The following is a 27097-nucleotide window of genomic DNA, read 5'->3' as shown; positions in this document are numbered from 1 at the left end:
ACTCCGCTCCTCCCAGCCCCCGCCAGCCTTTGCGCTGATTGCGTAAAGCTCCTCGGGAAACGTAAGGCACTACAGCGCTCCTCGCAGCCTACGCTGAGGAAAGCGTAACGCTTCTGCGGAAATAGCGTAGTCGCCATATTGGATTCGGGCAAGGCCTCCACCCTGGAGGCTCAGCTCCGTCCCCCTCCTCCCCCTTTGGCCATAAAGTCCTGGGGAGTAAGCTTGCCCGGCCGCAAAATGGTTGCTTAGCGTCACGCGGGGGGCGGGGACAGTGGGAACATCTCGTGGGAGCGGGGCGGCGGGAGAACGTGTGCAAAGCTGCGCGCGAGTCCGAGGCAGGGCCGGAAGCTGCGGAGGGCGGGCAGGCGGAGGAAGGAGGAGGAGGAGGAGAAGGAGAGCGCGCGAGGCGGCGGCGGGCGTGCAACGCGCGGAGGGAGCCCCGCGGCGTTGGCGTAGAGCGCGTTGGAGAATCGGCGGGGCGGAGGCTGCCGCCGCAGCAGGCGCTGGGGGGAGGAACGGCCGCTGCCGCCGCCGCCGCCGCCAGCGCCATGGGTGAGTCTCCAGCCCGGGGCGCGGCCGTGACAGCTCGGCCGGGCCGGCCTGGGGGCGCCGCCACCCCCGTCATGGGCGGCGGGTCCCCAACGGCCGCGGTGCCCCCTCCCTCAGTTCGTATTTGTGGGGGAGGGGGGTGCGCCTCAAATATGTGGGGAGTGGAGGGGGATGCGGGAGGCACGGACCTTTGTTTTTAATTTTTTAAATTTTGGCAGCGAGGGAGGGTTTCACTGCAGGGAGCGGGGCTTTCTGGTCCTGGGAGACGGATTTTTTTATTTTGCCCCCAAGGTGTCGCCACTGGTTTGTGCTGGGAGGGGCAGGCGGAGGTTGCAGTGGGGCTGGGGGGACATGGGGCATGGTTTTGGAGGGCTGCTGTAGAGGGGTCCCTTTCATTTTCAACGTATGTGTGCCTGCGTCTAATGCTTAGGTTTTGAAATGTTTTTCCTCCCTGACCTATGAGGAGCACGCATGTCTCCATCCACGCACTCATCCTTTCTGCTGTCACGTGGGGAGAGCCCAGAGGTGTCGCAGGGCTGCCCGAGTGAATTCTGTGCAGGAGGAGAAGGGATCTTGGTTTTCTCTCAGTTCTGAGTAGATGTTGTCTTCCTTCTCCACCCCCCACAAACCTCCTCATAGGAGGATTTTGGGCAGACAGTATCTACTCAGGATATTGGTTTACTCTTCATTCTTTCTTCTCCTGTATGGCATTCACTTAGGTAGTCCTCTGACACCTCTGTGCTCTCCCTCACGTAAAGGTGGAAAGGCTGAGCAGAGAGATGAGATGTTTCCCTGAGGCTGGGGGGAGAATGAAATCCTAAGCGTTTATATGATGGTATATGCGTAGGCCCAAATGAGAAAAAGAAAGTGTCTGCATGAATATGGTAGTGGCCAAGCCATGATTTGTAGCTGTGCTGGTCCAGAAATGACACAAGAGGCAAGGATTTTGTCGGGAGGTAGCTTTTATTGTTTTCTTGGGATGGAGAACATCTCATGTTCAGAAGCGTGTCGAGCTCCATCCCAGCTGCGCAGCTGGTCTGATAAAACATACTGTCCTGCAAAGCCCTTGTCTCTGTGACTCTGCACATATTTGGCATCTTTGAAAATTAGATAGGTTGGCTCCTCTGTCATTTTGCTAATGGACAGCTAATGCCTTTTTTAGGCTCTCTCCATCAGTGCCTTGCTGGGACTAGAATAATAAATTCTACACCAAATTGTTACTTTTACTGATGCTATCAAACTAAGATCATAAGGATGATAAGATTAGTTGAATTGTTATGGTTGCCGCTGGATCACAACATTAGATCGAGTCACCCAGTCAAGGTATTTTGCCACGCTTTTGCTCATTTGTTTCTAAAGTCCTCCTTGCATCTTGCACTTCCCCTCTTTCTGTAACTGAACTAGGTGGGAGTACAACGTGAAGGTAAAGGAAGTCAGTGAACTGGCAGGTGAGACTGTATTTAAGTGTGATAGAGGCTTTTTTGTGTCTGTTCTTGAAGTGCAAAACTAGTATTTTACACTAGGAAAGAAAATATAGGACAATTACTTTTCTCCTTTCCTCTTGAATATATGCATATATGGGATTTACAACATATGCTTCATGACAATATAAGGAAATGAATGGGACACTTGTGTTTTATATTTTGAAGCATTAAGTGACAGCTTTGGATTGCTGGTTTTTAAAGTCCAGAGCGGGAGCCGTAGTTCTTTAGCTTTAGGCAATATTTGCATTTTTCTAGCAAAATGTTTACAACCAGGCCCAATAAATAGAAACTCTGTGTATGGATACAAATTTTAAAAAGTCGTAGGGGGAAAAAAGATGATTATAGATTCAATAGGCTGGTACCTGATCTAACTTGAAAATCAGTCTTCACTTGGACTATACTGAAATATATGGCTGCTGCATAGCTTGGGGTGCCCTGTACAATGTTTACTGTTATTAAAATAGAAATAGATTAGTAAAATTTTTGGTTGATATCTTCCTCTCTATGTATATAATTTACTGTTCAGATGATGCAGGGTCATTTTAACCAAAACCCTCATGTCTGAACATAAAACATACGGGAGGTTGTTCTTAGCAGTTTTTCCTGAGCTCTGGAACATGCTTTTGCTTGAGCTGTGCCCAAGCCTGGACACCTTTCAGAGGCTGCTGCAAGACCTTTCTATTTGGGCAGGCATCTAGCAGCCATAGCTAGGCCTAGATGATGTTTACTAAATGTTTACTCTGCTTTGTTTTATTTTATTTATGTTAGTTGCCCTTTTAAGTTGTTTCCGTTGTCTTATTGTAAGATTCACTGAGCTCTTGTTGAGAAGAGAGGCATGTAAATCACATAAATATGTAAATATTCCATGATAAAGTTGAAACCTATCATATGTGCGTTACATATTGCATTCCTGTAATGTAGCTGTTTAGTAAAAAAGTACCTCTCTTCTCTGCATCTGTTACTTTAAAAAGTTGTTAGTTAGTCATCCAGAGATTTAGACAAATATACATCAGACCTCTGTTCTCTGGTAATACACCACAGTATTTCCTTCAGTTTACCCACAAAGTCAAGTAGCTTGTCTCAGAGTGTGGTGCATTAGGTACATTCTTTAACTACCAGCTTCTGCAAACGGTACAAAAATATAAAGAATTGTCAGACATTAATTTTTAAATAAAGGGTAATAAATTGTTTTCTTTATATGACAGAATTGGGATTTGATTTTTATTTCAAAAAACTGTTTGGAATGTAAATCGCTGAATCCAACAGCTGTTGAGTTGGTTGTTCTTTTATTACCTGCTCTCTTGTGGTCAGGTATTTCCTTGCCTGTGTTTACTCTGTCATTTGGGTATCTTATTGCTAAGGGTAACTGCGATAGCATAATTTGATTCTTACCAGTAAGAAAAAAATAGTTCAAATGGAAGACTGGATCATTACTCAAGATGTGTAGAAGACCTGCATGGGGTGATGAGGGAAGCCTTTGGTGGAGGTGCTGTCATTGCAATAGTGCAGATGTCTAATCACAGATGTATATATTTTACTTATATTTGATGCAGGACTTTTGTTCACATACCCTGTTTAGACCATAGATGTACATGTCTGATACGTTCTTGCTTTCTAAAACTTGTTCTTTCATACATGAAAGAGACTAATTATCTGTGTCGTAAGTAATTTGAGTGGTATTTAATCATGATTTGAGTAGTTTAACCACTGTTCAAATCACTATTTAATTTTGAGTAGTGTTAAACTGTAAGCTCTTCTTAAGCAGGGGTGTAAAAACCCTAGTTACTAATGAGTATAGACCTTTTTTGTGTCGTGGATTGGGAGAGGAGGGAAAACGGTATAAATGAGGTGCCTGAGTTTCTAGCCTTTTCAGTTGTGAGAGGAGTTATGAAATATTAACGAAAACTTAAATTCTGCAGAAATTGGTAGTTTTGATGACCAAATGTATCAATGGTGAAAAAAGCACACTAGTTTGTTGGATGTTTTTAATCACAATTTTAAGGTACCTCTTTAACATCTTGTCTCAGGATAGAATGTCTCTTTATAGTTAAGAGGGTTTTGGTTTTTTGTAATAAGAATCAAATAATTACTTCTGTATTTTGTTTTGTTTCACTTTCATTGAGTTTCCTGCTCTTGCATAGCAAACTCAGATAGTTACTGTGTCAATGAAGCATGGCAGTGAGAAAACTGCCCTTTAAAGATAGCAATGACTATCCTAAGGACTAAGATGCACAGCTGACAGGTTTGAAAGCATTGCAGAAAATGGTTACTGCTCAAGCAGAAAGTCAAAAATGTATGCTTGCTTTGTGTCTACAAGAATGAACCTTATTCTAATGCACAATGTTAAGATCCCATTCCAAAAAAGTTTACTCTGCATACATCTTAGTTTTTATCCTACCAGTGGGGCCCAACTTTTGAACTGATGTTTCTACTTCTACTTGGCCATAAGTACTGCATGTTTCTGATCTTTTAATACCAAGAATTTTAAGCTAATTTCATCATACATATAATTAGGCTTGGCAGGGTTAAATTTTTTTCGGTGAACATTGATAAACGTTGATTTCACCTCATACTCACAGACGGACCAAAAAGTATTTCCACTGTTAATAATCAAAATTTATAGAAAGGGTATGTAAGAAAAATGATGGCTAATGAAGTGTGGGATGAGAGGGGGAGCAGTCCTACAGAACCTTGCTGACTGTAGTTTGGATTGTGACTCCCAGAAACCCCAGGGGGTTGGGAACAAAGGAGGAGGAAATAACAAAGCAGATGAAGGGAGCTACGGGGTAGTGGAGCTGGGACCGATGGCAGCTCTGCTGCTCAGCTGGCAGCAGTCCTACAGTAGTTACATTTGTCACGGTGGGTAGTTAAACATCACTATAATAATAGTATATTATCATTAATAAACTTTCTGCCTCCCCACCCCTAATTTTTGCAATCCTGAAGATTTAAATCGATTAAAGAATTGAAACAAATGCTTAAAAATAAACATCAATATTATTCATCAAAATTATTAAAAAAATTAAACTCAAATTCTGCCAAGCCCACCTATGATGGTAATTGCTAATGCTGTGACAAAGGTCAATTTATTGCATTTTTTTAGTCCTTTTAAAGTCACTTATCTATGTTGCTGGGGATCATGGAAAATGAAATACGTACTCTAGCTTGTTTCTTAAATGGCTTTGTTCTTACTCACTTAAAATCTTATTTCCAATTTTTTCTTCCCAAGTTATAATTTCTGTGTCAAAGTGATAAAATGTAAAGGGTAAAAGATTATCATGTAGATGGTTGCATCCAATATTGAAAATATTAGCACTTGCTCACCCTCCAAAACAAAGGGGGTTAGGACTGGATATCACAAAAATGATCAAGAAATGACACCCGTGGAGAGAACATATTAAAGGCTTTTCAGTATGGGAGATAAAGGTATAACATAACATTAGACTTAAGGCATATGTTTGAACTAAAGAGTTACCAGTGGAAATGATGGATCCTCTGTCTAATGACTGGATATCTTTCCCCCAGAAATGTTTTACTTGCCATGAAATTCTATTGCTTGTATTATACAGAAGGTTGAATGGGCATCTAATGATTTCTGGTATTAAAGTCCCTGAAATGCTACCATTTCAATGAAACTCTGGCAGTTGTAGAAGATGTGTAGAAGTTCAAAAAATGTCCATGCAAAGTGAGTAGTTTCCAGAAATACAGATACTGAAGAGAGACAGATGGGAGCTATTTATCTAGTCTGTAGATTGCCTAGGACAGTGATTCCCAAGCATGCTGCCATGGCACCGTGGACTGCCTTTAGAGCTTTTCAAATGTTTCATGGGGTGCCATGCAATGTTAGTGTTGTTACATGTACGTATGTGACTCGCGGGATAGACCCAGAAGTTTCAAATAGGAATCCATAGTGTTGGGCATTCTGAGTTATGGTCTGAGTGAGTTCTTTGCAAGAGGAAAAATTGATTTATTTTTCTGTAGTCAAAAACTGAGTGAACCAGAGCTTGTATTTTTTGAGGTGTGCATCGAGTCTAAAAATGTTGAGAACCACTGCCCTTGGGTACTTTAAGGTAATTTATATGTCTCTTTTGGAGGTTCAGGTGACACAGTGTTATATAACTAAGCATTCAGGGCCAAGAGTCCAATTCTTAAAGCAAATGAATATGCTGTAATAAACTTAAGCCCTGTTTGGTTTGCCCTGTTGGTGAATATAAACACATCTTCCTTACTATCAATTAATAAACCTGAAAGCAGTAAAGGGATTTCAGGAGGAAGTTCTTGACTTCAAATAGTGTAGGGAGTGTGACTGTTAACCTGTTCAAGGCAACAAACTGATGGTGGTGATTTTAGTCAAATAACTTAAGTATTCACTTCCACTATGCTATATTACATGCAAAGATTTTAAAGAAAATTTCTCTCAAATGCAGGAGGTAATATTGGTAGTTAGGTAGGTACCACTCCTCCCCAGCCAGTCAGAACTGGGTCAGTCACCTAGCATGACTTGCCAGTATGGTACAAGTGATGTCTCTTGAGTGAGTTGTGTAACTCGGGTCCAGCCATACTGTTGACCACTGAAGATCCCTCTTTTTTTAATTTAATGTTTTTTTAATCCAGGCCAAATTCCAGTTGTAATGATGCTGGACTAGAAGACCTAATGAGGTCCTTTCTGGCCCTGCTTTCTTATGGACTATGCTTAGCTATATTCCCTTTTCAGTTGTGTTGACATATTGTCTTAAACTGAGCAGTTATGTTAAGGGGTGTTCAAACAGCTACCACAAATAGTTGCATTTCTTCTAAAATGATTCCCTCTGTAAAGCACTTTGAGTTCCTCTGGAATGAGATTCTCAGTATGTACAATATTAAATATTTTGTTTTAAAAATAAATAAAAAGGGTAATAAAAGAATGCAGAGTTAAGGCTCAAACATTTGGGTTCCAAATGCAGGCTTAAATATTTTAATTGGAAATTTCCAATGCTCCAAAGTGGAAGGAGGCCAAGAAACCCATCTTGCTTTTTTGTCTCTGAAAATGTAAACAGCACTTATTAATTTAGCAGCTAAACTTGGATGCTCTTTAATAAATCAAAGGAATAACTGAAGATTATATTAGTTTCCTTTGGAGGCTGCCAAATGTCTTGGAATTGGGGGCTGAAAAATTTACTGACCCCAAGCAACTAGGAGAAGCTGATCTTCTACAGGATCTAAATTTTTGTTTAATAATATTTTTAACACTTTTACAAGCTTCCAGATATGAACAGTGTATGCACTGGTGTAGTGCTATCTTCCAACATTTGTGGACAGCTCTAACAATGCTGGTTGTTTTAAATTCTGCCAAGTATTAAGGTACTGTTGAATCCTATGGACACCTTCAAAACTGTCACCAATTATGCAGGTTTCATGCTGCTGTTGCTGTGGTTCATAAATTTGCCAAGCTACAAAGGGAAGCAATGGAGTTCATTTGGGGGGGGAGAATGAGTGAAAAATAAATAACTAAAATAACCCTGTGTGGGAGGGAGCAGTAGGAATGTTGTCTTTTCTCAGTAGATGGGAGGACAAAGGATACTAGTGGCACCTTAGAGCAGTGTTTTCCAACCTTTTCGTTCTGGCGGCACACTTACTGGGGGGCACATGGGCCGAATGTGGACTGGTGTCTGTCTGTCTGTCTGTCTGTCTGTCTGTCTGTCTGTCTGTCTGTCTGTCTGTCTGTCTGTCTGTCTGTCTGTCTGTCTGTCTGTCTGTCTGTCTGTCTGTCGTGGCAGAAGGCAGGGGGCATGGCTTCAGCCCAAGATTCCACAGCACACCTGTTGGGAAATGCTGCCTTAGAGAAGGGATGTGTCTTTGCCTTTTGCTTGACTGACTTCAGACTACTTGATGGAATTCTGTAGACAAAGTTCATTCTCCTTTTGAGTGGTTTAGGAAACGTCTGCTTCAAATTTGAAACTTGCTAGTAAGACTAACAGGAAAGCTTCCAAGTAGGGTTGGTAGAAAGGCTAGAGGCTTCTAAATGGGATTTGGGGACCTTGTCTTATAGGGCATTTTTACGCATGCAAGCGCCACAGCATCAGGTGCTTTGAAAAGTGCCCGGCACTGCAACGCTTGCAGTTGTATAAGCAGTGAAATGTGCATCAGTGCTGAGAAAATGGTGGCTGTGTGCTTTTGAATTAAAGTACATCAGAGGTAATTTATTTCAAAAGCGCACCACTGCCACTTCCTGTCCGCTGACCTGTCTTTATTGAGTCTGCTCCCAAGCGGAGAATTTCCGGTGTATTGCGAGACAAAAAAGTATGTATATAAATGCCCAGAGAGACCTTCCCAATTTTTCTTTTCGCCTGTGGCTAAGGAGTTGGGCTTTTCATTGGGAAGTTTCTTTTGGTTGTGTACTGACTCCTTTTTTCATTCTTAAATTTACTTTTTGGCAGTGTGCTAGTCCTTCAACTGATAGGTGTCTGACACAAGGGAGGATAGAGGTGTACCTTAGAAACTAACTGAATCAGAGGCTCACAAAAGCTTATGCATCTGTAAGGTGCACCTCTATCCTGCCTTCAAACAATAAAGGGATGTAGTTAGCCATGTCATTAAGTGCACCCAACTCTTCAGTTTTATACAATACTATTACAGTTTTAAGTGCATAGTTGGTGAAATGGACTAGAAGCCTTGAATTATGGCTTGATAATGTCAGTTTCAGTGCTTCTGGTAGCAAAGGCATAAGGCTCTGAGAAACAAGGTAACCTCAGTGAGGTACAATTAATGAGGTGCAAAAAGGCTCATTAACTACAGTCTGTCTTGTAGTTGGTCAAGATAGTTTACAGTGAGTTTGGTTAAGCTCATAGGCTTTTTTCCTAGGCAGTTAAACATGAACACTCTACTTGAATCTCCAGTCGCTTCCCTGGCCTTTAACAAAGGTATCTCTGCTTCCAGAAAAGGTAGTGTAGAAACAACAACCTTCATATAATATTAAAAAACACTTGAAAAGGGTGCACAATAAGGAAGTCTTTGTTTCTGAGTGACTTCCTGTCCTAAGCTTAAGTGGGGGGAAAAGCTCTCAAATCCTCAAAAACATGTACAACTAGTTTAGGAAAATAGAGACTAATATAAATATATAAAATAGAGAAAAACTAACACGCATATGTATATTTATTCCCAAATGGGAAGCAATTAATTGCCTAACACCTGTGAGATTCAGAGTAACTAGACTTTTCTAGAACATGAAATCTTTGGTTATTGAAATGAAAATTCCTCATGCTAACAGCTAAGTGACCCATTTTAATTTATTTTCAACAATTTGAAGTAAGAATACTTAATTAAATTAAGCATTTGAAATATTTATGTAGTATTTTGTAAGAGTAAGAGATAACCTCTAAATACAAGCTTTCATTTGTAGGAAGATTTTGAAGAAATTTGGTAGTGTGTTTATATTTGAGACTTCTGGCCTCTATTTTAAAGTGAAAACCCTTTAGAAAGGCTTACAAATGCAAGAACAGTTTGTATTACACAGTAGATGTTATGTCCTTTATCAGGAAGCCTTCCTGCTGGAGGAATCTACAAGCATTTATGGGAATTAACTTAGTGAATGTCCCTTATCCATGTAGTATAAACCATGTGGAATAGGTCATCATCACAGACGGCATGTGTAAAATCATGCCTTATGAACTGAAACCCAAATGCCAAAGGTTAGTTTCTGGAGAGACACTGTCCCTCAAATTGACTCTGGAGTTAAGACAGGAAATGTTCCCTTTTCTTAAATGTTTGTAATAGAAAATCAACAAAATACTTTCTTGCGTATCTGAAAGCTTAAGGCTTTACACCTTCTACAGCGGGGCGGGGAGTAATTTTGGGCGGAGGGCTGCTTACTGAGTTTTGGAAAGCCATCAAAGGCTGCATGACACGTGGCCCAGGGCAGGTTAATATTACTTTTCTACATTTTTTTTTTTAGGGGTCTCGCGGGCTGTACAGAATGGCCCGGTGGGCTGAATCCCGCCCTGGGCCACATTTTGCCCACCGCTGTTCTACAGACACTTACAGTAATGGCTATTCAGCTGTAAATTTTGAAAAGAACACATCTTTCTTCTGTTGTGTAAAGAAAGAAAATCCACTTAAAATGGCCCATTTGAAAGTGGGTAACTGTCTTGTTAGGGGGGAAAAATCATTCTTTCCCAAGGAATACTGTCAACAAAATCCAGTTGATTTCATGAGAGTTGGAAGTCAGATTAGGTACTTTGCTTTTTTTAAAGTCCTTTTCTTTTATTCCTGATGATCCCATCTTCCAGTGTTGCTGCTGTAATCATCTTGTAGATCTCTGCTATGTGAGAAACCACAAACTGAATAGAGAATGCACTGTCATGAACAAACTAAACCTGTGAGAAATATATTTTTCTTATTTCTATTGCAGTAATCTTGGTTGTTTGTTACAATTGAAAACTTTTAAAGATAACTTATGATTCTCAGGTAAAAGATGTTTAGATAGCTTTAGCAACTTCAGCCTTGTGTTGGCATAAGGATAGACAGTAGTGAAGGTAAAGAGGTGGGGAGAAAGGTTAGAATAGAAGTGTCATTGAACACAATGTAAAATACAGTTGAGGTTTGTTAATTTATTTTCTGATGCTGGCTAAGAGCTTATTCTTCTGACCTGCTCCCCCGGTATGCTTTCTTACCCTCTTTTAGAGGATTTTATCTTAATATTAAACATTAAATAGAAGAAATATTGTAGCAGTGACTATGGAATATGCTCTTAAATACACACAGGAACATATCAGTTGCTCTCCTAGCGAAAGACTAGGGTAGCTCTGTTCAGCTAACGCCAATGAATGATAAAATTGAAACAAAGTATACAATGACTTGTTCTAAACAGCTGTCTAATTCGTTTTGTTGGACTTGTCTGTACAATTGCACCTAGTGGTTTTGCCTCCATTCTGGGCCTTTATGATTAAGATGTGTGGCTTTTAAAGTGGACTGCTCCCTTAACTGGTGAATTGCCTAGCTTTGCCACCTGAGTTCTGTGTCTAATCTCTCTATCCCTCAGCAGTGTTTTTCACACCATCTAATCCTACCCTCCTGTTGCTACCAGAGAAGATTGAGCTGTACCTTTATTTTCCCATAACCTCCCAGGATGCTGCTATTCTGGTCGCCTAGTTATGTCATGTCTTAATTGTTGAACAGTTTCTGGTTTGCTGGTTCAGTCTTTTGTTTTAACAAACCACAGGTGCCTTACCAGTCTCAGCCAGTGGGCTGTACATGACAGCAATTCTCAACCAGAGTGTTGCAGGATCCTTTTAAGTGTGATGTGCAATGCTAGCCCTTTTAGGCTTGTAAACACCTGCACTTGATTTACAAGATAAATCTAGAGATTTCAAATAGTAATCTATAGCATCAAAAACATTTTGACCTGTTCTGGTTTTTCTGAGTTCTCTGTGACAGAAGAATTTCTTGTAATTTTTCTGCGCTCAGAAAATAAGTGAAAGCTAAGAGTAGGCATTTTCTGCAGGGTGCCTTAAGTCTAAAAATGGTTGAGAACCATTAGTATATGATCAGTGTTTGAATTTGTGAGAAGAAGAGAGTTATTGGTATTACCTGTGCTCTTCAGCCTCTCAAATACCATGTTCTCTTCCAGATCTAACTGAGTCTGGATGAGAGACAGCTCTTGAGTTGAGTGTATCAGTTGTGCTGGTGTTTCATGAGGACTCAGTTAGCCAGAGTCAGGCCGGTACCTAGGAACGTCAAGGATAGGCTGTAATTAGAGAGAGAATCATTATTCTTGTGAGATGCATTTCAGTCTGTTCAGTGGAAAAGCAAGTTTGATTTTTTTTTTTTTCCCCCTCAAGTGTAGGCTGGACCTCAAATTTTCACTTTTGTAAACAAGGTTATTTTACTCTTTTAAAAATCTTATATTTTATAGTTTCTACTAGCTACAGCTGGTGCCTGTTGGTGAGAATAGAACTGCTAGTTTCCTTTCTGTCCAGGCTAAATCCTTGCCACCCAGATCATAAGTTAGTCATCATTGACTCAGCAGATGTTTTTAATTAACTCAAAATATTGAAGCAAAAAAAAAATTACTTGCAGAAGCTTTTGAATAAGTTGAATTTCATAAGCCAGAATAAAGGGTTTCCCCTTTTGTGCTGTTTGTACCACACATATGTTCAGGGTGTAGTCTTGCAAGTTTATCAATTTGGTAATTTTTAAAAGAAAATAATATTACTAGCACTGCCTGAAAAGAGATGTTGGGGCTTTTCACAGCTTTGTTGATGTACCTTGGTACTAATTGCATCAGGTTAGTATTCCAGTCCTAACAGCACTATGCTATACCCTTAAAGTCTGAGCAAGTTTAGGAATCTTCTAGGGTCCATTGGAAAGCTTTATACAGTTTTTAACACTGCAGGAATTGTATTTCTTCAGATATACACTATGTTGAAAAAAGAAGTTTTGTAAATTGTTTATTGATGTTTGTTTGTTATTTACCTAAAAAAAAAAGCTAATTAAGGTTTATTTCCAGCATTGCGAGTGTGTAGTTAGCTGCATAGAAATATGGAAGCAAAAAATAAATATTCTCTAGGGAAGATGGTTAGGCATCTCTACTGGAAAAAATGATATTGCAGGGGTAATTGCTTTGAGTTTTGGAAGCTTTAAGCCTTTTGGAAACAAACTTTTATGCAGAGAAAATCCTGCTTCCAATTTATCTGAGTTTCTTAAAGTATGTTGTTACTGCAGCAAATTACCACCTCTGAAATATTTATAAAATAAAATTTCCTTTATCTTTGTAACTGTTCATGGGGAAAGAATTAAAATACTAACTTTAGCAATTAAATAAAGAAAAGGAATTTTTTTTTTTATATGCATGGTGTAGGTAGCTAGCAGTCATCTTTTAGGATATGTAACTCTTTGTAAGATACTGTTTTCAGTTACTTTAATTTTCGCTACTTTTCAGCTGCTAAGGCTAGCATTTTTCTTTACGGGTGGCTTTTTTAGGTTGAATATTTTTGAAAAGTTCAGACTGGTATAGCCATGTTCTAAAAACAAAGTCAGGGGGAAAACACATTGTTCCAGGCATGTTTTAAAAAATGTACGTTAATTCCAGTGAGAAGCTTTGGTAAGGATGGTGGCCTGGCCCCAGGGTTGCTTCTTTCATTGTCCCCCATGAAAATTTACACCTTGTTGGCCAAGTTATAAGCCTTTAAAAAAATCTGATTTTGAATATGTTCCACCCTGTTATGAGCTCATAGTTCTGGCATGTCAAACAGTTCTTGCGTACTAATTCCACAGAATGACTGACTGCGAATGCTCAACCCTGGAATTTTGTGGTCTAAGGAAGACTTGCCTTCAATTGCTTTTCCTGTCGGCTGGGAAGCAAGGGGCTCCTATGGTGACAGACAGCAGATGTGAAAGGAGGGGGGTACTGTTTCTTTTCTCCAGATGCTGATGCCCCGGAATCGACCTGACTCCAGGGTAGTTGCAGGTGATTAGTCAGGAGCAGAGTTGCATAGGATGGCTAGTAACAGAGGGCAAGCAGGCAGACTTTTGAAAGAGGAGTGGAAGGGTTTAGCCACTGGAGAATAATAAGGATCGGGGAGTGTAAACATCTCACTTTCAGCACATGCCTATGAAAATCTTTAGCGAAGTGTCTCATTTTCTTCTAGGGTGTACTTGGTAGCCGTGTTGGTCTGAGACAAAAAGACGTGCAAAAAACTAGAATTTTTATTTAAAAGAAAAGGACAGCTTTCTTGCTATTTTCCAGTTGGTCTAATACAAGGTATCATTTTGGAACCAGGAGTTCTAGTTTTTTGTAGTTCATTCTCTTCTAGTAGCTGATTCCCACCGAGGAACAGTTTACTTGAAGTGACTATGTTGTAGTAGCAATCTGAAGTCCCCAACCTGGCTGCTAACATAGGGTCGGGGAAGAGAAGAGTATGGTTCCACATGATGAGTTTTTAAATAATTATGATGGTGAATTGAATAAAGCTGTTGTCTAGAGCAGTGCTTCTCAAACTATCTGATGTGGCAGACGGGCAGCTTTTTTTCCTGTAGGCCAGGGACCGGTGCCCAGTTCAGCCAGTGGCAGTAACTGCGTGCAACAGCGCTACACAAATGTGCGACCGGCTGTTTCTTTCTCTTTCCTCACCTTGTACGACGTGACACCACCTGGAGTGTTGGAACTTACAAACCGTGGTGCTATGACATATCAATGTTATACTTCTGAAAGTACATTTCTTTCTTTCCTGGCAACTCGGTGCAGACTGGTGACCAGTAGCTTGCAGACTGGCACCGGTCCGCAGACCACCACTTCTAGAAGCACTGGTCTAGAGGACCCTCAGTACACTTCTCTGAAAGTTGGAAAGTAGGCAGACAGCAAGGCAAGAAACTCTGGAAAGAGAGAGAAGGGGAATGGTCTTGAGATTTGAAGCATTTAACTGTCACTCAACTAAATTCTTTTCATGTTGCTATCACAGAGTTGCTATGTGAAGATGGTGGCAGGTCATGCAGCTGAAAATTTTCATTTGTGGCCACTAATCGTCTTCCTCACTTTCTGAGAATTCAAAACACTTGGAGCCAGACTTGTAGAAATGCTTCACTGTTCATAATGCCAAGTAAAGTATAGCGGAACTGCGCCTTGACCATGTCGTAGTATTACAGTGTTAAATACTCTGAAAGATGAGGTCATAGATATCAAATTTGGAACCAAAAATTGACATTTAAAGGATTAAAGTTAGTATTACCTTGTGTGTTTCTTGTTTTAAAATGGGGATAATATAATTTCACTGTACAGTTATTGTCAAATAAAATTAACGTCTTGAAGAGTTTGCATGCAGTTGCAAGTGTGCCATAGAAACCCTCCTAAAGAAATTTTAATAATTCTAGACTTGTTTAGAACTCGATTGTATAGAGTTTGGATGCAGTAAACAAGCTTACAAAACAGTAGGGGTTAAAAAAAAAATTGGCAGTGTATCCTTGTCACCAAGTGAGGTAGGACCCCTGTGGAAATAACACGCGATCATGGAATACATCCATCTTAACTGCATGCATGGGGTGGGGAGGATGGGAAGGGAGGCTTGAATTATGGTTTCAGAATTGTAATATAGTTGGTATTATAGCGTGGAAAATCCTTTAATTAAAAAAACAAAACAAAACCATACTGTAAACTATTGTTGATCAAATGTAAGTAACTTTTTATTTTTTGTTTCCTTTCCGTTTCTGCTGTATTGCTGCTGTGCGTCATCGGGCCAATCATTGCAACGTTTGAAATTCATCACTTTTTTGCTCTGTCACTCTGGATGTTTCCTATCAATAACTGGAACTTTGAATGATGGAATTGTGTTGTTTACAAAGTAGCTGTAAGTACTGTTACTTTTGCAATTACATGACAACTCGTGTTATAGTAAAAATAAATGTTGAAGTTGAGTAACTGAAGTAAAACTCTCAAGTTTCAGTTGGATGAAAATCAAGCTGAGGATAAAATGTTAAGATGAAACTACTTTAGGTATTAGAAATGTGATATTCTATTCACAGCCTGGAGGTAAATGTTTCACTGAAAAAGTAACAAAATAGTTTTCAAAATCTGTTGGAGGAATTTAAAAGGTAGGAATGTAGGAAGTCATAAAAAAACCAAGTGGCATGGAATTGATTTCATTCTGACTTCTAAATCACCTGTTAGAAACATGATGAAAGTCAGCAAACAGGAAATCTTAGTTTGACTTCAATCCTGTTTTGCTTTTGTACTTTTTATTGTCCTAGGCTTATTCTCATAGATATTTACTGTTAAATATGTAGCCTTTGCACCAAATGTTTGTTGGTTTTTTGCTGTCTAGTAAAATAGGCACTTACTTAAGGACCTTATTCTCAATTCTTATCTCTTTTACTTCCTGGTTTGAAAATGGTGGTGAATCAAACCTTTATAAGATATTTTCACTTTTTATATTTGTACAAAATTAGAATTTTAAAACTATCATAGATATGCATGATACATATGGAAAAATAAATATAAAAAATAATCAGTGACACTAAAATAAGTCATAGTTAAAATGCAAAGATTCTCTTTAAGAGGACACATTAATTGGTTTTTGATTGACAGGTGGTTTCTAGTCGCCATGAGCTAGATTTATGAAGGTATTTAGCTTATGTTCATCATACTGAGAGCTGGATGACTGGTTCTGCTGGGAGTTAAACCTGTCTATATGCTTCTGAAAATCCCATAAGGCACCCATCTGCATCTTTAGATGCCTTTATCCTGTAAGAATTGTAAACCTGTTCTCAATCAGTGAAGTTTTGGAATGATCACCATGTGGCTATACTGATGCAACATATTACCAGTGTAGAAGACCTGACTAGCTAGCCAGCCTTTTGCTCAGTGTTGCTTGTCAGAGGCAAAAATAAACTCTTAAACAGAATTTACTGAGTTACAGCAACAAGTTTACAGTATAATGTGTAAATGTCTTGAATTTCCTAGATTGATGTAATAATTCTTAAAAATATTAACAGCTATTAGAGATGCTTCAAATGCTTCTTTTTCTATTAGCAACAGAAGAACCTTGAAGGATATGTGGGATTTGCAAATCTCCCAAATCAAGTTTACAGAAAGTCTGTGAAGAGAGGATTTGAATTCACACTCATGGTAGTAGGTAAGTTATTTTCTTTACGCATTTGGATGGTGACTCATCTTCATAAGAAGACTACATTTGGAGTAAATTTTACATGTTGCAGCTATTGATGCTTCATTCAGATAACCCCATTAGAGTACTTGCCATTTTAATTAATGAAATGGGGATGATAAGCAACTTTCAACAGAATCTGTGCTTTTTCATAAAGAAAAATACTAATATGGGTCTACTGCGAAAATGGTGGCAGAGTGTTTTTTGGCAGTATAAACATTTTTGAGTTCCAGCTGATAAGTAGGAATGTATCTTCTAGTTGTTAGTGCATGAAATCCAGCTGGGGATCTGAAAGGTCAAATTGGTTTCTTTTTTCCCCTTAAACATCACCTGTAATCAGGATTCTTTGTATCCTGTATTTCTTTTGGCCACAAAATTTGCTAGAGAACCATAAACCTTAATTTAAAGAAGCATTTCTAGTTTGCATGGTTGCAGAAAAACCCCAACTGTAAACAGAGCAGAGTGTTTTCCTTGAAGCCTGCAGAGAGCTTGCAGCAATAGTTGATATAGAGGTTGGGGCTGTCTATTTTCTGGGCAGCTGGGAGCCCCATAGTGAGTTTGCTGCGGACCTGGGGGCCACACATCTCCAGAGCTCTTACCTGCTGTGCATCTCCTTCATCCTCCTGGCCACGTGAGCAGCCTGGTGTTTTGTTTGGGTTTTTTTTCCCCTGCCCTTTCTTCCCCCCACACCATATAGGTTTGTGCGCCATGTGGGCAGTTGAGCTCTTCCCCCTCCCTGCCCTCCCCTTTCCCCACCTCCCAGTTGCTCATGCTGCATGGGCAGTCCATTCAACCCCCCTCCTAGCTAGGTGTTATGTCAGCAGACTCCCTTGCTCCCTGCAGCACTGATATCCTGACTCTGACTTAGAATAGCCTTCTGGAATATTAACTAAAATGTTCTCTTAGCCTTCCCCTCCCCCTCCATTTTTTTTATTGTGTGGTTGCACATAAATACTCACTTGTTAGCTGTTAGCTATATTTTTATTAGTAGCTCCTTCAGTGTTAGTGTATTATGTATTTGTTCTAGAATGAAAAATGCAAGTAATGCATGAGCATACCAAAAAGAGAAAAACAGGTTATACTTGAGGGTGGCAAAGAGTGAGAGTTAGCCTTTTTTCACTTATTTTGTAGTGTAGAAATTGCACTGAATGATACTTTATTGTCTAAATTGTTTAAAAAAAAACTGAAGTAAGGTATTAATGGATTGCTACACAAAGATAGCCAACTCCAATAATTTGCTATTTATTTTGAGGCTGCAAAGCAAATGTTTCCTGTGTTTTGGCAGTAGTAACTGTGCTTTTCCACTTAGCTTCTGAAAATATAAAGTAGAAAAAACCCTTCTTAAGCTGTGAGACAACCCATAGGGCGCATCTACACATTCATTAATGCGCTTTTGCTACTGTCCATTAAATTTAGTACCTCTGATGTGAGGTACTAAATAAATGTGCATTAGGCTGCCCTAACTCCTGGTATTGACAATACATGCTTTTTTAGTGATGTTTTATGTGCAGTAGCCTGTTTTTACTGCACTTGAGCGTATTAGCATTAGTTTTGACATGATTAATGCACTGTAAAATAGGCTACCATGCATTAAAGCGCACGTGTAGACATACATGCAAGGGGCAGGACTTCATTGTTTTAGTTCAGGCTGGTCAACAAACTTTACTAGCTAAGCACTATATCAAATTCTGCAGAGTCTGATTTGAAATTGTTGCATGCTTTTTATTGCAGGAGAGCCTTATTAACGTGAACTAGAGAATTCCTATAGTGATGTCTTCCTAAACGTGCAAAAATATATCTGTTGTCAGGGAATAGTGGGTTTGTCTGCTGAAGGTTATGGTGAACATCTCTTTGCTGCTTTGGTGGATGTATGTGTGACAAAGAATGCTCTTGGAAAGGTCTTCCTGAGGAGCTAGGACTTTTATTTCCCTGCATGAGAGTTTTTGAGGACCCTCATTTAATTTCACAGGAGCAGCCTAAACTGGTCACTGTGGAGGGTAAGATAATACAGTATATGTTATTTTGGAGGATTTACTCAGTATTTAATTATTTGGAGAGGCATTATGAATTGTTTTGGTGGCGAAGAAGAAAGTTACCCTATTGATTGGAAGGGGGAATTAATTTCTATATTCATTAGAGTGGAAAAAATGAATAGTTGTTTTTTTTTTGTTTTTGTTTTTTTTTTTATTTGCTTCCTTGATTAATGCCAGATCTTTCACAGAGTTTGGCTGGCAGGAAACTGGTAACTTTAGGTTGGACATGTGCCCCAAAACTTATACACTGCCCAGTTAGACATCTTTAGATGATGATGTATTTCAGCTAGATGAGTGGTACAAATTATAATTGGGTTGCTTGCTGCTGTGTGAATCTTTCAGACCTTTTCACTGTAGAATAATTTATTTTGAGACCAGGGAAAGTTCTTCATTGAAATTGATATAGAAGTAGTTAGTGTGCCAGTTTGAAGAATTTTGACCTGAAGGTAAAGTACATATAAGCAACGAAAAAATAAGAACATGTTGGTGGAAGGGCTATTCTTTCTGTATTATAGTAAACTTCTAATTGCAAAAGTATCCTCTGTTTAATAGAAGATAGAAATATCTTAACTGTAAGTGCTCTTGTCTGACATTATATAGATAATAGGTTGCTCGAAGCATACCTGTACTTTTTGCAGATAGGAAAATTGTATTGTCTTTTTCAGACTGTCTCTAAAGCACGTTTTGTTGTCAACTAAAAACTAAGGTAACTTGTTCTAAACTTAAAAGCATTTCCATGGGAAAATAGACAGTTGAAACCATCTAGATGCTATCCTGTTTAATTCCTGGATAGTTATGTCAGTAGCTAAAACAAGGTTTCAGTTCTGTTTAGTTCATTTAAAATTACTTATCGGTGTTGGACAAAAATAGACATCCTTTGTTGATTTCCCTTAGGCATAATCTCAAACTAATGCATAATGCTGGATGCTTTCAAAATCAATGGGTTTTTTGTGATACTTATTTTTTTTAAAAGCTTATATCTAAATTTGTGGGGGGAGAATCTCTAAAGTTAAGATCATAGATGAAGAAATGTAGATGGTACCTTTGTCCTTGCAAATCTTGGTCTTTAAGTATCAAACATTAAGGATGCCTGAACCTTGTCAAAATACTTGAGAACCCATTTGAAATGCTTTGCTATTTTAAGAACAGAAAAATCTTCTCATTTTTGTGTCCACTAAATTGTTTAGGTAAACGACATGTCTTAAGTCATGCACTCAAACATTTTTTCACCTAAATTTAGCCTTAGTTGTCAGTAAGGCAGGCATCAGATGCCAGATAGGTCCAACCTTATTAAAATGGCAATTGGCCTTACATTGACCAAAAGGCCACCTTGACTGCTGTGACTGCTTATTTTGTACGTTAGTCTTCATAAAGTCTGATTGCCCTTGTTTCTGCATTTTATCAATGAGTTTAGTGCAAAATGCTTAAGCAGCTCTCAGAAATGAGGACCGGAACCCAATTCTATACTTGTCCATGGTCACAAACCCCATTATGTTTCAGGGGGTTGTGGCATGTCACAAATGTTTTCTTTGTACTCTATGGTACTGATATGTGCTGTCATTGGGAAAACTCATGTTCTGCTCTTTCTATTTACATTGCTTTTATTGCTGTACAGATTATGGTATTGTGTCTATGTGTATCTTTATAAATTTGGGCATGATTTAGCCAAGTGACTAAGGAATGTCTACTTAAAAACAATTCTTACTTGTAGATGTGGGCAAAAGGAGACATTTTTGGGTTGGGCAGCCCAGGATATTGTCTGCCTGCAGCGGTGAAATCTGTTCCACAGTAGAGAGGCTACTAAGAGAAATAACCCTTCAGCCAGATGGGCTTCACATGTCTTGGGGAGAAAAGGAGGGGTTTTTTTTGGAGGATTCCAGGGACCCATGAGACTGCTGGTGGTGAGAGCTGGTTAGAGGTGATGTAGGAAGCTAGTTTGTAGCATGCACTTTATCTTTGAATCTTGGGTAGCGGTCAGGGCTGACATAATCACCAAGAAGGCTGAACTCTGGAAGTGCTGGGAAGTCTCTCAGGAGGGCTAGAAGATGGCCTGATGAGGGTAAAAAAGACTTTTCTTGTCTCTTTTTACTTCTGTCACCAAACCTGTGGTTTTTCTTGTATAGTTCTTTTCATCTACTTAATAAATTCTTTTGTTGTAATTGATTGCCTGTGGAAAGAGTCATTTTGGGGCAAGGGATATTCCAGGTTAGCCCTTTATATAGAAAGGGAGATCTAAATTTTCATTTACAACCCAATATGGATGTTACTTAGATCTGGCAGAGATTCACTTGCTGCAGCTGCAAGGTCCATTATAAGGGCAGTGGAGCTGAGGCTTGCCAGAATGAGAAGTTATTCCAGTACAACCTCTAAACTTGGGGCTCTAGGCTCCTGTGTGGATGTGTTTGAGACACCCATATAAAAGATCTCATCACTCTTCTTGTGCTCATCCTTCATCACCCCACTTCTAGATCTTGAATTCTTTACTGCACAGTCTGAACAAGATGGATGGAAATGGCCTTATTCCAGCTTTGCCTGTAGTCTAGTGGTTGGGGCAGTCTCCTGGCCAGGTATAGGTTTGAAGCCCCTAAGTCTGGGAGTGGTATTGAGTCTGTGTCCTGAACTGTTAGGCACATGCTTTAACCTCTACTGTAAAGTTGAATGAACGTCACTTCCTTGTGTTTTAAGACATGAATGAGCCTACTAATCTGTATACAGAAGGATAACTTGGGTGCCAAGAAGGATTTGGACTCTGAATTCCAGTCTTGCAGTCATCTAACTTGAGGGTTGCACAGTAGTGCTGAAGTCCCGAGAAGAGGCAGGGTTTCAGACTAAAGACTGAACTGAGTCAGTATTTTGACTCAGTTGCCATAGTCCCTCTACTTTTGTGTGCTGGCTGTTGTGAATCCCATTCTTAACACACATCTTACCCCTCTCGCAGGGAATCCTGCCATCTAACATGTGAATCCACTCTGGGAGCTGGGTGCCTAAAAGTTAAACATGAAAATAATTAATATCACTGTGCCTCAGTCCCTTTATGCATCATAGCCTTATTTCATAGATTCATAGATTTCATAGACATTAGGGCTGGAAGGGACCTCGGGAGATCATCAAGTCCAGCCCCCTGCCCAAAGGGCAGGAAGTCAGCTGGGGTCATAGGATCCCAGCAAGATAAGCATCCAATTTACTCTTGAAGGTGTTCAATGTAGGTGTTTCAACCACCTCTGCTGGCAGACTGTTCCAGACCTTGGGGGCTCGGACAGTAAAGATTCTTCCTTATGTCCAGCCTGAAACGGTCTTGCAGGAGTTTGTGACCGTTCGACCTCGTCATCCCTTGGGGCGCTCTGGTGAACAGACGTTCCCCCAGATCCTGGTGGTCACCCCTGATAAACTTATAGGTGGCCATCAGATCACCCCTGAGCCTGCGCTTTTCCAGGCTAAAGAGTCCCGTGGGTCTCAGCCTGTCATCGTAAGATCTGTTTTCCTGACCTCTGATCATGCGCGTGGCTCTCCTCTGGACTCTCTCAAGCTTCTCCACATCCTTTTTGAATTGAGCCCAAAACTGGATGCAGTACTCCAGCTGCGGCCTCACCAAGGCCGAGTACAAGGGGAGAATGACGTCTCGGGATTTGCTCGAGAAGCATCTATGGATGCACGCCAGCATTTTGGTCGCTTTACTAGCCGCAGTATCGCATTGCAGGCTCATGTTCGTCTTGTGGTCAGTGATGACCCCCAAGTCTCTTTCTTCTGTAGTGCTAACCAACGTAGCACTGCCGAGCCTATAAGGGTGCTGCAGGTTTTTCCTCCCAAGGTGGAGAACCTTGCATTTATCGGTGTTAAACACCATGAGGTTCTCGTCTGCCCATTTGCTGAGCTTGTCCAGGCCAGCCTGGATCACCCGCCTATCTTCTGGCGTGGATGCTTTGCCCCAAAATTTGGTGTCATCGGCAAACTTGGCCAGTCCACTCCTGACTCCAGTGTCCACATTGTTAATGAAGATGTTGAACAGTATGGGTCCAAGGACAGAGCCTTGAGGGACCCCACTGGTCACAGGGCACCATGATGAGTGCCATCAATCACAACCCTCTGGGTCCGACCACGAAGCCAATTTCCCAGCCAGCGGATGGTGGTGGAGCCAAGGCCACAACTGGGCAGTTTGGCCAAGAGGTGATCATGGGATACCAGATCAAAGGCTTTTTTGAAGTCAAGATATATGACATCAACCTCTTCTCCCTTGTCCAAGTGACAGGTCACCTGGTCATAGAAGGAAATGAGATTGGTCAAACAAGACCTACCCGCAACAAACCCGTGCTGGCTGTCCCTTAGAATGTTAGCCTGGGCCAGTCCCTCAAGGATGGCCTCCTTAATAAACTTTTCTAAGATCTTCCCCAGGATAGAAGTCAGGCTAATGGGCCTGTAGTTAGCCAGATCCACTCTCTTCCCTTTCTTGAAGATCGGCACCACGTTGGCCTTCTTCCAGTCTTCGGGCACTACACCAGAGCGCCAGGAGTTTTCAAAGATCCGTGCCAGGGGCTGGGCTATGACGCTTGCCAGCTCCTTGAGTACCCTGGGGTGCAGATTGTCAGGGCCGGCTGACTTGAAGGTATCCAGCTTCTCAAGGTGTTCCTTCATGAGGTCAGCATTGATGGATGGTAGGGGATCCCCCTCACCCAGATTTCCCTGTCCCATAGCAGGCATGGGCATCCCATGTGACTGATGAAAGACTGACGCAAAGTACCTATTTAATAGGTTGGCTTTTTCCTGGGTGTCAGTTGCCCCATCTGGTTTAGCAGGGGGTCCAACATTGCCCTTGCTTTTCCTCTGGCTCCCCACATATCTGAAAAAGGATTTTTTGTTGTCCTTGATGCCTGAAGCTAGTTGGAGTTCAGTTGCAGCCTTGGCTTTCCTGGTTTGGTTCCTGCAGGACCGGACCAGCGCGGAGTAATCCTCCTTGGAGGTGAATCCCATCCTCCATCCTTTGTAGGCTTTCCTTTTAAGCCACAGGAGGTCTGCTAGGTCCCTGGAGAGCCAGGGGGGCTGCTGTGCCTTCTTGCTGCCTTTCCTCCGTGTTGGAATAGATTTAGCTTGTGCATTTGAGGATCGCTTCCTTGAGGAGCAACCACTCTTCTTGAACTCCCATCACCCTGGGGTCATGGTCCCCGAGGGCCTGACCGACTAGCCTCTTGAGCTTGTCAAAGTCGGCTTTTCTGAAATCAAGGACTTCTGTGTTGCTGACTGACTTGCCAGCTTTACAGCGGATGGTGAAGGTGATCAGCTCGTGGTCGCTGCCATCCAGCTTCCCATCGATCACTAGGTCGCTGATTAGGTCGTCCCCTGTAGCCAGTACCAGGTCGAGCAGCGCTTTGCCTCTCGTTGGCCCATAGACTTCTTGAGTCAGGTAGAGGTCATCCACGCACGAGAGAAAGCTTTGCGACCGCTCGGATTTTGCTGAGTGATCTTCCCACGAGATGTCCGGGTTCTTGAAGTCACCCATGACAACTGAGGTCCTGGAGCAAGCAGCCTCAGTCAGTTCCTGGGCGAACTCCTGGTCAAGCTCAGGACTTTGAGTGGGAGGTCTGTAGTAGACTCCCACCATTGTGTCCCCTGTGCTGTATTCCCCACGAATTTTTACCCAGAGGGTCTCTAGCTGTCCATGCCAGTCGTCAACATCAGCTTGCAGGGACATGTAGCTTTCCTTCACATAAAGAGCTACACCCCCACCCCTTTTGTCTACACGATCCCTCCTGTACAGGGTATAGCCCTCTATACCCATGGTCTAGTCATGGGTGGAGTCCCACCAGGTCTCTGTTATCCCAATGACATCGTATTTCTTTGCAGTGAGCAGGAGGACGAGCTCCTCCTGCTTGTTGCCCAGGCTCCTGGCATTAGTTTACAGGCAGGCAGGTGTCCCCTTGGGGGCTCTTGCCTTGCCCACAGATTGTGCCAGGGCTGGGGCAGGGGTGGGCTCCCTTAAGTGCCTTAGTCTGCTGGCTTTGCAAGGGTCGCTCAGTGGGCCAGCAGTGGCAGTAGTCCCCCCATCCCCCAGCGGGCTTAGTTTAAAGCCCGGTGGAGCAGGTCAGCCAGCCTGGCTGAGAAGAGCCTCCTCCCCAGGGGAGAGAGGTGGAGGCCATCTCTTCCCAGCAGCTCGCTGCCTCTCTCGCCAAAGAGCGGGCTGTGGTCATGGAAGCCAAAGCCTTCCCGATGACACCAGCTCCGCAGTCTTTGGTTCACTGTGTGGATCCTCCTCTCCCTCCTCAGCCCATAGCCTGAGACTGGGAGGATGGATGAAAACACCACCTGAGCTCCCAGACCCCTAAGCCCCACTCCTAACTCCCCGTAGCGCCTCATGACCTGGCTGGGGGTGCTCCGAGCCGTGTCATTGGTGCCCACGTGAATAAGGAGCATGGGATAGTGGTCTGTGGGCTGGAGGAGCTGTGGGATCCTCTCCGCAATGTCTCGGATGCGGGCCCCCGGGAAGCAGCAGACTTCCCGGGCTAAGGGGTCGGGGCGGCAGATTGCCCCCTCAGTGCCCCGCAGGATGGAGTCTCCCACAACAAACACCTTTCACTTTGTCTCGGGGAGAGCGGGGCCAGTAGCTGCGGTCGAGCCTGGTTTGCCTGCGGGAGCTGGCAACTGGGCAGGCTCTGCTGGGGCTGCAAGAGATGCGAACCTGTTGCCAAGCTCTGGCGAGGGAGGGCCCTTGGTGCAGCGAGCCTTGGGGCCCTTGACCACCTTGGTCCATGCCCCTGACTGGGCAGAGCGGGAGGTCCCAGAGTCCTCCTTAGTCATGGAGGGAGACGGAGCTCTCCCCTGCGGCTCCCGGGGGAGAAGGGCCTGGCAGTAGGTGTCTGTCTCCTGCTTGCAGTCCCTGATGGCACGCAGTCTCTGGACTGTGGCCTGGAGCTCCTCCAGCTGGCGCGCCAGAGACCCCAGTAGGGAGCAGACCCCGCAAGGGGAGCTGGCCATGCTCCCGGGCCCCAGAGCCTGAAAAAGGGACAGGCAGCCCCCTCAGCCAAGAGCCAGGGGCTCCGTCTGCGTGGCCGTCTCTGAGGTGCCCAATGGAGGGGCCACAGAGCCCGAGGGGACCCTCGGGGTGCGGCGCATGGCCATGCGTGTCATGCCTCTGGTAGGCTGCCTACGGCTGGGGCTGGCTATGGCTGGGGGGGTCGCAGGCAGGGTCTCGTGCCCTCCCGCATCCTCCCCCATGCGAACTCCACGCTAACTCGAGCGCCTGTTTGCGCAGCCTGTTTGCGGGGCTCCCTGGGGGGCTGGGCCAAGTAGGGTCCTGGGCGGGGGCTTGACCCAGCCCGGCACCAGGCAGCTGGTTTCTCAGACCAGGGGGGCCCTGCCCAACAGGAGGGGGACTGGTGAGTACACCCTCCTTCTCTTCTATCTCCCTGGGGGGCTGGGCTAAGTAGGGGCCTGAGCGGGGGCTTGACCCGGCCCGGCACCAGGCAGCGGCTTCCTCCCAGCAAGCGAGGACTTAACTCCTTCCCACCACGAGCCCGCTTACCTCTGGCTGTGCTGGGGGTTGGCAGGGGGCTTGGCGGCTGCTGAGGGGGTGTGTGTGGGGCTTTGGGGGAGTAGGGGTGCAGCGGGCTTCACCCACGCGTCTCTCACCACTCCAGAGCATACCTGAGTGTGTTTTTTTTTTTTTTTTTTTCCCTCCCTGTTTGGCGGGCCCTTTTAAACTACGCGCATGCGCAGTGGGCCTGCCGTCGGGGGATGCTGGTTTCTCAGGCCAGGGGGGCCTTGCCCGGGATTTGGGGGGCCCTGCTCTACAGGAGGGGGACTGGTGAGTACCCCCTCCTTCTCTTCTCTCTCCCTGGGGGGGGCTGGGCCAAGTTGGGGCCTGGGCGGGGGCTTGACCCGGCCGGACACCAGGCAGCGGCCTCCTCCCAGCAAGCGAGGAGGAGTCAAGACCAGTTCAAAACCAGTCAAGACTTAGTTTGGGACAGTTGCCTTCAAAGGCATTTCTGTTGATGCATTCCTTTTTTTCTTAATTTTTGTTGCTTTGTAAATTTAGTTTCTTCGATCATGGTTTGTGCTGAAACATAACATTTAAGTATATTTTAAATAAGCTATAAAACAAATCCAGTGGTTAAAACCACAGTGCAGAGCATCTCATATATTTGGGAAAAATTGGGTAGGAAACAGTGTGGGGGGCAGATTTCCCTCTTCCTACAAGCAGGGTTGGTTACAAATGTTTTGCTTGATTTATATTAAAACTGGAAGGCACGGAGAATTGAGACAGTTGCGACTTGTATGGTGTTGGTGCCCCCACAAACCATTTTAAACCTAGAAGTGAAACCTTTAAACACATTTGCTTGGGCAAAGTGGCCATGTGAAAAATAGTTTATGGAGAACATTAGTCTGTAGTTACAGTATGACATGCCACTGTGTC

At 42.8% G+C, this 27097-nt stretch overlaps 1 protein-coding gene across 2 annotated transcripts in view; it reads left to right on the top strand.

Moving 5' to 3' along the window:
- The first annotated feature begins 16481 nt into the window (after positions 1 to 16481).
- SEPTIN7 (septin 7) overlaps positions 16482 to 27097 on the top strand; it is an 88291-nt gene continuing 77675 nt past the window's right edge. For both annotated transcript variants that reach the window (XM_090050162.1, XM_090050161.1), the window contains exon 1: positions 16482 to 16633. In XM_090050162.1, coding sequence (XP_089906288.1) covers positions 16624 to 16633 — 10 coding nt within the window. In that variant the 5' untranslated portion in view covers positions 16482 to 16623. The remainder of the gene's footprint in view (positions 16634 to 27097) is intronic.

This window comes from Crocodylus siamensis, chromosome 5, assembly GCF_052110815.1.
Source record: "Crocodylus siamensis isolate JL-2025a chromosome 5, ASM5211081v1, whole genome shotgun sequence".
In the NCBI taxonomy this organism is placed as follows: Eukaryota; Metazoa; Chordata; order Crocodylia; family Crocodylidae; genus Crocodylus; species Crocodylus siamensis.
The sequence above is the reverse complement of the archived record's forward strand: the minus strand, read 5'-3'. Positions and strand labels throughout refer to the sequence as shown.